Source organism: Chiloscyllium plagiosum, unplaced genomic scaffold (genome assembly GCF_037043375.1).
Source record: "Chiloscyllium plagiosum isolate Xiang-an unplaced genomic scaffold, Cpla_swu_hap1 HiC_scaffold_53X, whole genome shotgun sequence".
NCBI lineage: Eukaryota > Metazoa > Chordata > Chondrichthyes > Orectolobiformes > Hemiscylliidae > Chiloscyllium > Chiloscyllium plagiosum.
In genome coordinates, this window is record NW_028270191.1 from 18,459,251 (window position 1) to 18,473,238 (window position 13,988).

The 13,988-nt window shown below is 43.9% G+C and overlaps 1 protein-coding gene across 5 annotated transcripts in view; it reads left to right on the plus strand.

Moving 5' to 3' along the window:
• The window catches only part of LOC122543325 (tensin-2-like), a 273,742-nt gene that overhangs the window by 96,964 nt on the left and 162,790 nt on the right, over positions 1-13,988 (plus strand). For all 5 annotated transcript variants that reach the window (XM_043681852.2, XM_043681854.2, XM_043681853.2 and 2 more), the window contains one exon: positions 10,844-10,881. In XM_043681852.2, the coding sequence (XP_043537787.2) occupies positions 10,844-10,881 (38 nt within the window). The remainder of the gene's footprint in view (positions 1-10,843; positions 10,882-13,988) is intronic.

A 13,988-nucleotide genomic window follows, 5' to 3' on the forward strand; every position in this document is an offset into this window, starting at 1 on the left:
GCAAGTGGAGCATATGATTTGCAGGGTATTCCAGTGGAAGTGGACACCCTCGCCAGTCTGACTGAGCTTAGGGAACACCATTTGGAGTGAAGGTAATTGCATAGCCTCTCTCAGGACCTATCTTGAACAAAAGGGACTCTAGGTCAGCCCTCAGCAAAATGCCAAAACAATGCCAAGCCTCAGCCAACGTGTTAAAATTTTCTTCAGGATCCAGGCCAATAAACCATTGTAGTTGCTGCCATTATGTGGACTCGAGATAGCAAAAGAGTCCCACTAGGCCTGAATTGAGTAAGAGAACTCGTGGGCCAGAATACAGGAAAGTGTACACCCTGGAAGGTCCACCTACATCTGGTTTGGAAATAGTTAAATTACTTCGCAACATCCAAATCAGAACCAATCAAAATAAATGTCTGGTTAAATAGTCACCCAGTTCTAATGGAGGTCGATACCAATGCAGCCCTTTCAGTAGTTGCAGAACCAGTCTTGAACAAAATTCGCTCTGGATCCGATCATTAAGTTGGTGCAAGCCCTCAGCTAGACTGAGAACCTACACCGGGCAACCTTTACTGATTAAGGGTAGAACCTCGGTCATGTTCTATTCTCTTATGAGAAGCAGCTGGTTCAGTTACCACAGATTGTAGTAAAAGAAGGCTCAGGCCCAAGTTTGAAGGAGTGAAATTGGTTGAGAAAGATTCACCTAGATTAACTCAACATTTTTCAATTAGAAAATGGTTGCCTAAGTGAAATCCTAATTAAATACCCAGAGATTTTTCAGGAAGGTCGAGGGAGTATCAAAGGAGTCAAGGCCACCTGGCATGTTGACCAGGAAGTAATTCCATGATTCTGCAAGATCCGTGCAGTACCATTTGCTTTACGGGCAGAAATCAGGAGGCTGGAAAGAGAAGGAATCATCAAACCAGTCCAGTTAGTGGAATGGGCAGCACTGGTCGTACTGATTGTGAAGCTCAACAGGTCGGTTCACCTTTGTAGGGATTTTAAACAAACGGTAAACCGCTTTTTACAACTAGATAAATACCCAATCCCTTGCATATAGAGGATTTATACACCAAGTTGGCCAGGGAGCTGTCCTTCATGAAGCTGGTCATGAGTCATGCATACTTGCAATTCCAGTTAGACGAGGATTCCCAGACGTATGCTACAATTAATTCCCACCAGGGTTTGTATCAATATACAAGACTGCCATTTGGGGTAGTAACAGTCTGTGCCACTTTTCAGTGGACGATGGAGAACATTTTACAAGGTCTACTACCACACCCCGCCCCTCCGCCGATCGCCAATTATCTAGATGGCATGCTAACAACTGGGAAACCAACAAGGAGCACTTAGAGAACTTGGACATAGTCTTAGATGTTTCTCCAAGGGGAGTGTATACCTTAGAAGGGGAAGATTTGTGTTCCAGCCACCCTAAGTAACCTACTTGGGCTACAGAGTTTACAAACCCTTCGGAAGATAAAGTAAAGGTGATCAAAAGTGTCCCGGTTCGCACGTCTGTACTGGAGCTTAGACCTTTCCTTGGGCTGTTGAATTGTTATGGAAAGTTCATAGGTAACCTGACCTCCATTCTGACACCTTTGATTCAACTCCTAAAAACAGATCAGCCTTGGAAATGGTTGCATTGCCAAGCCACAGCTTTCAGGAAAGTGAAGAAACAGCCTACAGCTTCACCAGATACCAAACTGCCCTGGTTCCTTTTTGATTATAGGACACCCCTCATGCAACTACAGGGATAGTACTGGCAGAGTTGCTAATGGGGAGAAGGCTCTGCACCAGATTAAATCTGATTTTCCTGGACCTGGTAGAGAGGGTGAAATGCTATCAGGAACGCCAGTTCTGGACACAAGACTCCTCTAACCGAGAGAGCATTTACTTCAAGGGACAAAATTTGATATCGGAACCATGGGAATGGCCCTGCATGGGTAAGATGTCACTGGATCTGACCTCACGTTGACCATGCCTATGAAGTTCAGGTAGGTGCGACAGTCTTGAACAAGCACATGGACCATATGAAAATTCCAAACCCGCAAATGCAGCTGGAGCAAAATGTGCCTGGTTCCTCAGAACAGCCTGAAAGGCTGTTGGAACCCATGGATTCTCCATTTCTGTCAAGCATTGAAGAGACTTCAGAATCTGAGATGGACAAGGTGTGTGTCACTGCCTCGACACCCTTGCCACCTGAAGAAGAGAAGGAATTTCTTCCGAGATGCTCTGGGCACAAGAGGCATGTACTGTGTGTTACACCCTGTCCATATCCGAGGCAGAGTCAGAGGAATCTGACCCAGTGATACAACGCCCCAGGAGGAGCTACAAAAAAGAAACGGCCTAGGTCCTAGGACTCAGAAGGGGAGGGATGTAGTGATTGTAATGAGGTCAACCAGGTGGATATCATAGAATATAAGTTCCCTGATTGGGAGTGTTCTTTCACTGTGTCTCACACCTACACACACACATAACATGGGTGCTGGAGAAAAATAAGCACTACTGCATTTAAGCGGTAATGTGTGGGGTATATAAAAAAACAGGAGTGTCTGGGGTAGAAAAAAAAGAACAGGAGTGAAAAATAAAAAAAGCAAGAATGTCTGGGTGTGGAGTGCTTTATTTCCCCCTCCAACTCTATTTTGATTTAATCCCTGCCCTCCCCTTCACTGTTTGATCACGCAGCATTGCCCTTTGAGAAGGGCATGGCTTGTCACTGGCCACTTGGGTGTTTCCTTTCTTCCTGATGGTGGAATATAAATAAAGATTTGCACACTTGTCATTTTTCACTGTTTCCGACACCTGCATGCACACAACATGGGTGCTGGAGAAAAATAAGCACTACCGCTGTCAGGTGGTAGTGTAGGGGGAGGAATAAAAAAAGAACAGAAGTGTTAGACATCCTGTCACTCTGAGACTTGGTTCTGAGGGAGCTGGATCAGTGACTGAAGGACTCTCCAAAAAAAAAATGAAAAGAGAAAAGAAAGAGTGTCTGGGTATGGAGTGCTTTATTTCCCCCTCCAACTCTATTTTGATTTAATCCCTGCCTTCCCCTTCACTTATTTTGATCATGCAGCATTGCCCTTTGATGAGAACGGCACTACTTGTCACTGGCCACTCGGGTGTTTCCTTTCTTCCTGGTGGTGGGAGGTGAATAAAGATTTTTACACTTTGTGTCTCTCACTGTGCCTCACACCTGCACACACACAACATGGGTGCTGGGGAAAAATAAGCACTACCGCAGTTAGGTGGTAGTGTGAGGAGTAAAATTTAAAAAAAAGGAAAAAAGCGGTAGATTTAAAAAAAGAAATATAAAGAAGAGTGTCTTGGAGTGGAGTGCTCTATTTCCCCCTTCAACTCTATTTTGATTTGAATCTCTATCCTTCCCCCTTCACTTAGTTTTTCACATAAGCATTGCCCCTACCAGGCTTTGGTTTCATGGTTTCTGGTTTCATGGGTGTTTTTCCTGGTGGTGGAAATGTTGAATAAAATAATTTTGCACATGGTGTTTTTACTGAGTCCCTGTACTTACACACACGCATAACACAGGAATAAAATAAACATAAACCGGAGTGTGAGAGGTTCTGTTCACTCTGAGAGCTGACTCATTTTTTCACCCTTAAAACCACTTAAAGATTATTGTGTCCTGTTAATGGGATGATAAAAGGACCCCATACTTTATCTTAAAAACTGCAATTTCAAGAGAAGGCACTCAGATGCTAAAATAAGAAATAGGGGTGTGGTGGAGAGACACAGTAGCATAATAAACAAATACAAATCAATAGAGAAGCACAAGTCATTCCCCAGAAAGCTTCAATCTGAGAACTGGATGACTTTCGTGTCAGAGACTACGCAGTTTCTCCACCCCATAATGTCTCAGTGCAGTTTAATGTCACATCTAGCTTGAATAATAGACCAGCAGGAGCCTGGGTCTTTGGGAGAGTCAGGTCTAGCAGGGGCCTGTATCACTGGAGGAGACAGACCCAGTAGAAACTTAAAGTGACACTAATGTTTTGAATGTGAATTTCCCCCACAATGTCACTTTGCTGAAATGATCTTGGTGTCTATGCTGTCCTATTGACTTTATCTGTTTTCATTCTTGGACACTATTTTTACCTTCTTGACGAGCTGCTGAAAAATGTAAATAACTCTGGAATCCTGTCAAACTAATTCATTTGGCACTTGTCGTTAAACAGGCCAGTTTAAAATTATTAGGATGTGAATTGGAAAGTCCCTGACTGTCATTGCAGAGAAATATTCTGCATTACAGTAAATGCTTCTGAGCACTCCACCCCCATCTTTTGCCAGCCACTGAATCATGTTTCTCAGATCAATGAAGGAGTGAGATGCAGTGTGTCTGGTCATTCTGTCTAAGTGAAAACTGCCTGTGTACCTCCAGCTCAGCCCACTGTTAATGGGCCTGATTTTACCTACTCAAAGTCTATTCACTTTCACATTTCCCCCATTGCCCACTCACCTGATCGTGTTTAAATCCTCAACAAAGGGAAGGCTGGTAGGTATAGGGAATGCTGGATGACGAAAGAAATTGAGGGTTTGGTTAAGTAAAAGAAGGAAGCATGTGTCAGGTATAGACAGGATAGATCGAGTGAATCCTTAGAAAAGTAGAAAAGTAGGAGTATACTTAAGAGGGAAATCAGGAGGGCAAAACGGGGACATGAGATAGCTTTGGTAAATAGAATTAAGGAGAATCCAAAGGGTTTTTACAAATGTATTAAGGACAAAAGGGTAACTAGGGAGAGAATAGGGCCCCTCAAAGATCAGCAAGGTGGCTTTTGTGTGGAGCCACAGAAAATGGGGGAGATACTAAATGAATATTTTGCATCAGTATTTACTGTGGAAAAGGATATGGAAGATATAGACTGTAGGGAAATAGATGGTGACATCTTGCAAAATGTCCAGATTACAGGGGAGAAAGTGCGGAATGTCATGAAACGGTTAAAGATGGATAAATCCCCAAGACCTAATCAGTGTGTACCCGAGAACTCTGTGGGAAGCTAGAGAAGTGATTGCTGGGCCTCTTGCTGAGATATTTGTTATCATCGATAGTCACAGGTGAGGTGCCGGAAGACTGGAAGTTGGCAAACGTGGTGCCACTGTTTAAGAAGGGCGGTAAAGACAAGCCAGGGAACTATAGATCGGTGAGCCTTACCTCGGTGGTGGGCAAGTTGTTGGAGGGAATCCTGAGGGACAGGATGTACATGTATTTGGAAAGGCAAGGACTGATTCGAGACAGTCAACATGGCTTTGTGCGTGGGAAATCATGTCCCACAAACTTGATTGAGTTTTTTGAAGAAGTAACAAAGAAGATTGATGAGGGCAGAGCAGTAGATGTGATCTCTATGGACTTCAGTAAGGTGTTCGACAAGGTTCCCCATGGGAGACTGATTAGCAAGGTTAGATCTCTTGGAATACAGGGAGAACTAGCCATTTGGATACAGAACTGGCTCACAGGTAGAAGACCTTTGGTGGTGGAGGGTTGTTTTTCAGACTGGAGGCCTGAGACCAGTGGAGTGCCACAAGGATCAGTGCTGCGCCCTCTACCTTTTGTCATTTCATAAATGATTTGGATGCGAGCATAAGAGGTACAGTTAGTGAGTTTGCAGATGACACCAAAATTGGAGGTGTAGTGGACAGCGAAGAGGATTACCTCAGATTACAACAGGATCTGGACCAGATGGGCCAATGGGCTGAGAAGTGGCAGATGGAGTTTAATTCAGATAAATGCGAGGTGCTGCATTTTGGGAAAGCAAATCTTAGCAGGACTTATACACTTGGGAGTGCAGGTTCATAGCTCCTTGAAAGTGGAGTCACAGGTAGATAGGATAGTGAAGAAGGCGTTTGGTATGCTTTCCTTTATTGGTCAGAGTATTGAGTACAGGAGTTGGGAGGTCATGTTGCGGCTGTACAGGACATTGGTTAGGCCACTGTTGGAATATTGCATGCAATTCTGGTCTCCTTCCTATCGGAAAGATGTTGTGAAACATGAAAAGGTTCAGAAAAGATTTACAAGAATGTTTCCAGGGTTGGAGAATTTGAGCTACAGGGAGAGGCTGAACAGGCTGGGGCTGTTTTCCCTGGAGCGTCGGAAGCTGAGGGGTGACCTTATAGAGGTTTACAAAATTATGAGGGGCATGGATAGGATAAATAGGCAAAGTCTTTTCCCTGGGGTTGGGGAGTCCAGAACTAGAGGGCATTAGTTTAGGGTGAGAGGGGAAAGATGTAAAAGAGACCTAAGGGGCAACTTTTTCACGCAGAGGGTGGTACATGTATGGAATGAGCTACCAGAGGAAGTGGTGGAGGCTGGTACAATTGCAACATTTAAGAGGTATTTGGATGGGTATAAGAATAGGAAGGGTTTGGAGGGATGTGGGCCGGGTGCTGGCAGGTGGGACTAGATTGGGTTGGGATATCTGGTCGGCATGGACGGGTTGGACCGAAGGTTCTGTTTCCATGCTGTACATCTCTATGACTCTATTTCCAGACAATGTTGAAAAAGTGTGTAAAACTGTGGGGGGGCTGAGATGGAGTGAATAGGAACTATTTCTGTCAGCAGAGAGACCAATAGCCAGGGGACAGATAGGAGAATTAGAGGGGAGTTGTAGAGTCATGTAGATGTACAGTACAGAAACAGACCCTTCGGTCCGACTCATCATGTCGACCAGATATCCTAGCCTAATCTCGTCCCATTTGCCAGCACTTGGCCCATATCCCTACTAAACCCTTCCTCTTCCTATCCCATCCAGATGCCTTTTAAATGTTATAATTGTACCAGCCTCCACCACTTCCTCTGGCAGCTCATTCCATGTACAAACCACCCTATGCATGAATAGATTGCCTCTTCGGTCCATTTTAAATCTTCCACCTCTCACCCTAAACCTATGCCCTCTTGTTCTGGACTCTTGCAACCCAGGGAGAAGACCTTGTCTATTTACCCTATCCATGCCCCTCATGATTTTATAAACCTTTATAAGCCACCCCTCAACCTCCAACACTCCAGGGAAAACAGCCCCACCTATTCAGCCTTTCCCTATAGCTCAAATCCTCCAACTCTGGCAACAACTTGTAAATCTTTTCTGAACCCTTTTGAGTTCCACAACATCCTTTCTATAGGAGGGAGACCTGAATTGAACACAAAATTCCAAAAGTGGCCCAACCAATGTCCTATACAGTCACAACATCCTCTCAACTCCTATACTTCATGCTCAGAAAAGTTTGCAGATGGAGTGGAATTTGCTACATGAAAGGACTTCAGAGTCAGAAACTCTCATCATGTTTTAAAAAAAGACTCTTGAAGAGCTGTAACCTACAAAGCATCCAGAGTTGCAAAATGGGATTAAGCTGGATTGCTCTTTTTTTTTGACCAGCACAGACATAATAGGCTGAATGACCTCCTTCAGTGTCATAAACGTTCTTGTGTTCTGGCTGGAAGGCCAGTTAAGCCCACAGTTTGACCCCATATTTGGTTTTGATAAATGATAGGTTGGATGTCGAAGTTTTAAACAGAAGAGTCAAATTTATTTGGACCAGACAGGAAGATATTGTGTACTTAAACTGCCTGCTTCCATTTTTTTACTGAGTCCTCACTGATACGTCTTGTTGAACTGGCTGGGCTTCTATCATGAAGAGAGGTCTGAGAGGAGACCTGATTAAACTCCTTCCAATTTGATTTGAAATTACTTTGATAGGGTGAATGTGGAGGAACTGTTTCCAGTTTTTGGATGAGTCCAGAAGGCCGAGCATAAATGTAAGAGAGCTATGATCCGAGATTGACAAGAATGTGAACTTCACTGCCATACCGAGTGATTCAAGCAGCGAGTATTGATACAGTAGTGGGAGGCTTTGATGATGAAAAAAAGGATCAAGGGAAATGAGGGGGGCAAGGTTGGAAGAGGGAATGAGAGTGGGGCAGTTCATATGGAGTATCAACACTAGCATAAATTAGTTGAGTCAATGGCCTGTTTCTGTGCTGTAGACTCAACCTTGTTTTATTTAACTTGTGTCTCACCTCAGCAGTCTTGCAACTTCTACTCTTTTTGGTTAGATGAATTAAACACTTCAGGAGGAGCCTCGGGTCTTTCTTTTAGTTTTTTTAACTTTGGGATATTTCAAGAATGTTTTGAGTATTCCACCTTCATTAAACCCAAATGGAACTCGAGTCCATAAAGTCCCAAAAGGGAGTTTGCAGATAATTGATAATGAGGAATTTACAGTCTAGATTAAAATCATGAAGTGTATGCTTGGGACTAATTATGATAGCTCTTTCAAAGAGACAAGGTTTTTTTTTGGATAAACCTGTGCTCCCTCTCAGGCCAATATCTGTTCTCTGAGCTGGTCTTATTCTGTCAGCAGTGTCTCACCCAGGGCAGTGATATTGATTTAGAACACCAGAGTTTCTCAGTTATGATAGTGGCATAACATTTAGCTCTGTCACTGCTGGGAATGTCCATGAGGGTCCTGACATTCCAGGTCCTGAACTAAATTTTGAAGATGTGAAAATTGCTTGTGCAAGGTTTTGTTTTAAAATGGGGTGGATGATGCTCACTATCACACAAGTCTGGTGGAGCAAGGTCTTTGGTCCAACGTCAGGGATAGCCAAAATGATTGGAGACTCCACTGCGGAGACAGGGAATCTGTCACACATGCACACCACACACGCACCACATACCTTGTTGTCCTGAGCATTCCCACTCCATCCTGCTTATTGTGGGTCAATGTTAAGGGAAGTAATTCAAGTCCAGGCCCACTCTCTTGTGAAATCACTACCAACTAGGCCTCAGTTGCTGCCATCCTGAATGAAGGTGCCATATTGTCCCAGTGACCTGTCTGTCTGAGTAGCCTTTTCTAGCCAAACCACCTTGACCAGATGGCAGCAATTGACAGCCACCCTGTGACCTAACAGCCTCACCTCGTTGCCTCCCTCTGACCTGGTCGCTGTCCCCCTGTTTCCTCACTCTGTTCACGTGGCCTCTCCTGAAGGTATGGCCCCCTATCATTTGGCAGCATTTCCCTGTGATCTTCCTCTGTCCCAGTGACCATTACTGTTGGCTATCCCATGACCTCGCTCTCTCCTGTTGGCTCCCTGTGATCTTTTTCTGTCCCATGTGGCCTCTCCTGCTGGCTCCCCTGTGACTTTGTTCCCTCCGAACAGCCTCTCCAGTTGGGTCTCCGTGACCTTGCTCTATCCCTGTGGTTTCTCCACAGGCATGCAGGGCCAGAAGAGATTTGGATGAGTTCTCTGAGGGTTAAATGTGGGAGAGCATTCAAATAGTTAAGTCTAGAGGTAACAGAGGCATGGATGGAGGTTTCAGGAGCAGACGAGCTGAGACAAGTGTGAAATCAAGTGATTTTATGGAGATAGGACTAGGTGGTCTTGGTGATAGTATGAACATGTGGATTGGAAACTCATCTCAGAGTTGAATGTGACGTTAAGGTTATGAACAGTTTGGCTCACCTTCAGGCAATTGCCAGAAAAGAGATTAGAGACTCAATCAGGAATGAGTTTGCAATGGTGGACTGAAGACAGTCTCTTCAGTCTTCCCAATAAAGCCAGCACTCATCTTAGTACACTGGCCAACAACTGACAGAAGACCTGGTGGTGCACAGCAGAGTAGAATTCTAATTAGTAACACACTGTAAAGAAACAATAGGTTTGGCACAGCAAAAAAGGATGGACACAATAGCCATATTTATGAAGATTGCCAGCTGAGGTGGAATAATCAGCTCCTTCCACAGATGATTTATGATACCCCACAGATTTGATGACTAATCCGGGCCACATTTCCATCTTGGAAATGGTGCATTAATTCTGCTTTACCTTGGCTTCAATGTGGCCATTTATTCTTATTCTCCAGTGTGAAAACAGTCACCCTTTTGTATTCTTTCTAAATTAATCCATGAATATTATTTCCACGGTTTATGGCTGTGTCCCTTCAGAACCACAATGAGCAAATTTAGTGAGGCTCCCTGCCAGTGGAGGCCTGGAAATTTCACCTCACCATCAGCCAAAATTTGAGATTGCTCCACTGGCAGGGACAGGTTTCTACTACAGGCAAATTCTACCAGAAATTAGGTGCAGTCCAAATTTTGATAGCTTTCAGAACAGATTCTGCCCCGAGCAGAGGCACCACCTGTAAACATCTGAGCACAATTCACAGCCTGAAAAGAGGGAAAATAAAAAAACGTTTATTTTTTCACCTTTGAATGTACCTTTGTTGATGGATTTGCTGGGTTTAATGGTTTTGCTGACCAAGTCTCTGTTATTCTAGACCTCCAAAGTTATGCTGGCTAGATCTTTATTTTGTGTTGCATGGCTCCAATGTGGCATTGTTACATGCCAATTCGTCATCTAATAATTGACATACTTAAGAACATATATTCTTCCGTGAAATATTCCGTGATACTTTCTCCAGTCATTTCACGATGCATGATATAAACTGTACAATTATTTTTATTGTCTAAGAGAACTTTGGGATGATGGATATCTGTAGAATAAAATGACCCTTTTTTTGTAACATTTTGATCAAAATGCCAACGATGAAAAATGGCATATTTGGAAATCTGTAGATATCTCCTGAGGCCACATGCAATCTGCCTAAGTGGCTGAGAAACAGCCGAGCTGCATTCTTCTTGTTGTGTTGGTAATGCAGTACAGGACTTCTCTTTATAGCCAAGTTGATCAGCATTGCTAACATAGCTTGAGAATGTCAGGGGAAGCTTTGGAAAGTGCCCAACAGTCAAGGCGTCTCCAATTTTATCAAGAGTTCTAACTGATTCTCTCCAATCTTGACCTTACGTTTGCTTTATTTCTCTCTCTCTCTCTCTCCTCCAGTCTGCAAGTTAGCAAGCCACAAGAAATGTGAGCCCAAGGTAAGATGATTGTTTATTTTAAGCTTATTTGGTTTGCTGGTGAATGAATTGAACTGGCCACGTCTCTGAAAGCCTGGTTCCATTCATTTAAATTCGTCAACTCCCTCCCTCTTTAAAAAAAATAGCTACTTGTAAGAGACAGATTTTCTCAGACATTCTAACCCCTGTTTTCTCCTTAATGAAGTCTTTTAGTCCGGTAAACTACTAGGCACATTACACAGTGGGAGACTTAATTCAGCAACTCTGTTTGAGAGGGATCATCAAAGAGCTCTTTCATTTGTAAAGATTGACGGTTTAATGAATCCTGAATGGTATAGTTGAAACAAAACTAGTACTTAGGGACAAAAACAGAAATTGCTGGAAAAGCTCAGCAGGTCTGGCAACACCTGTGGAGAGAAATCACAGTTAACGTTTCTGGTCAAGTGGCACTTCCCTCAGAACTCTTTTGTTTAATATTAATATTACTAACTAATATTTAGGATTGGGGGTCAACGGTTCTCACTCATGTTGGCTTTCTGAACCATGAGCTCCTGTAATACAGTCAAGCAGTAATGGGTTTTCCTGTAGAAACATTGAAAATAGGTGCAGGAGCAGGCCATTCAGCCCTTCATGCAATTTCAGCATCCCACTCCTGCTTTCTCTCCATACCTCTTGATCCCTTTAGCTGCAAGGGCCACGTCCAGCTCCCTCTTGAATATATGTAACAAATTGGCCCCAGCAGCTTTTTGTAGTAGAGACTTCTACAGGTTCTACTCTGCAGAAATTCTTCCTCATCTCAATCCTGAATGGCTTACCCCTTATTCTTAGACTGTGACTTCTAGTTCTGGACTTAACCAACATCAAGAATATTCTTCCCACATCTGGCCTGCCCAGTCATAGAGTCATAGAGATGTACAGCATGGAAACAGACCCTTCGGTCCAACCCGTCCATGCCGACCAGATATCCCAACCCAATCTAGTCCCACCTGCCAGCACCCAGCCCATATCCCTCCAAACCCTTCCTATTCATATACCTATCCAAATGCCTTTACTGCGTCCAGTTCTGGTCGCCCTATTATAAGAAAGATGTGGATGCTTTGGAGCGGGTTCAGAGGAGGTTTACCAGGATGCTGCCTGGACTGGAGGGCTTATCTTATAAGGAGAGGTTGACTGAGCTCGGACTTTTTTCATTGGAGAAAAGGAGGAGAAGAGGGGACCTAATTGAGGTATACAAGGTAACAAGAGGCATAGATAGAGTTGATAGCCAGAGACTATTTCCCAGGGCAGAAATTACTAACACGAGGGGTCATAGTTTTAAGCTGGTTGGAGGAAAGTATAGAGGGGATGTCAGAGGCGGGTTCTTTACACAGAGAGTTGTGAGAGCATGGAATGCGTTGCCAGCAGCAGTTGTGGAGGCAGGGTCATTGGGGACATTTAAGAGACTCCTCGACATACATATGGTCACAGAAATTTGAGGGTGCCTACATGAGGATCAGTGGTCGGCACAATATTGTGGGCTGAAGGGTCTGTTCTGTGCTGTACTGTTCTATGTTCTATGTTCTTTGTTCTAAATGTTGCAATTGTACCAGCCTCCACCACATCCTCTGGCAGCTCATTCCATACACATACCACCCTCTGCGTGAAAAGGTTGCCCCTTAGGTCTCTTTTATATCTTTCCCCTCTCACCCTAAACCTATGCCCTCTAGTTCTGGACTCCCCAACCCCAGGGAAAAGACTTTGCCTATTTATCCTATCCATACCCCTCATAATTTTGTGAACCTCTATAAGGTCACCCCTCAGCCTCCGACGCTCCAGGGAAAACAGCCCCAGCCTGTTCAGCCTCTCCCTGTAGCTCAGATCCTCCAACCATGACAACATACTTGTAAATCTTTTCTGAACCCTTTCAAGTTTCACAACATCTTTCCGATAGGAAGAAGACCAGAATTGCACACAATATTCCAACAATTGGCCTAACCAATGTCCTGTACAGCCCCCTATCAGGATTTTATATGTTTTTATGAGACTCCCCCCTCATTCTTCTAAATTCCAGTGAGTATAAGCCCAGCCGACTTAGTCGTTCTTTATATGTCAGTCCTGCCATTGTGGTGAGTTTGCTGAGTTGTATGGATGGTGGGGAGTGAAGTGGGGAGAACAGAACTGGCCAGATTGCTGTATGAGAGTTAAGTTGTAGGGGAGTCAGACACTCGATATGGATGGTGGGGAGTGAAAAGGAGAGAATGGAACTGGCCGGATTGCTCCATGAGAAGCAAGCATAGACTCGATCGATTAAATGGCTTCCTTCTGTGTCATATGTGACTCTGTCCTATCTGATGACAGCTGCTGGGAAGCGAGAGTTTTTCTCAAGTATTTTTATAAACAAAAGTGTGACTCGTGGATAATGTGGTATTTAGACTGTCCACAGTTGCCTGGCTTTTCTCCATAATGGCCATTTAAGTCAAATTGGAAAGCAACACTGGGCTAAGTTGTCAATTTTCATTTTCCATGGGTGAAAGGTCACACAATTGACTATTTAAAATAAAACTGCTCCCTCAGAGCCAAAACTTTGCATCTTTTGGAATAAAGGGTCACAGAGTGGTTGGTAGAGTCACCAAATCCAGCTGTGTTGATTCTGTACTGTGTGAACTTGGCTCTGCTGAATTGAGAGGCCTGGCTATACTTAATAAGTGGCATCGGAAGGAGGGAGCTCGAGTAGCACCAGACTTAAAGCCACTGAATTCACTTTCACAATGAGTTCCAGCCGCTTCACCTTCCTCTCCGACCTATCACCATCACCCCCACTTTCATCTACCTCTCGCATTCCCAGCGACCTTCACCCCTCCCACCCCCACCCCCATTTATCTCTCAGCCCCCTTGGGCCATTTGCTCAGTCCTGATGAAGAGCTTATGCTTGAAATGTCGATTCTCCTGCTCCTCAGATGCTGCCTGACCAGCTGTGTTTTTCCAACCCCACTCTCTTTGACATATAATTACAATGCCTAGTGTTCATTCTTTTAAAAAACCTTAAATTGTGAATAAATAATAAAAACAAATAAATTCTATGATGATTTAGGAAATTGAGAAAAACACATGTATACAATCTTTTAGTTCTGACCTTTCATTATCGAGTT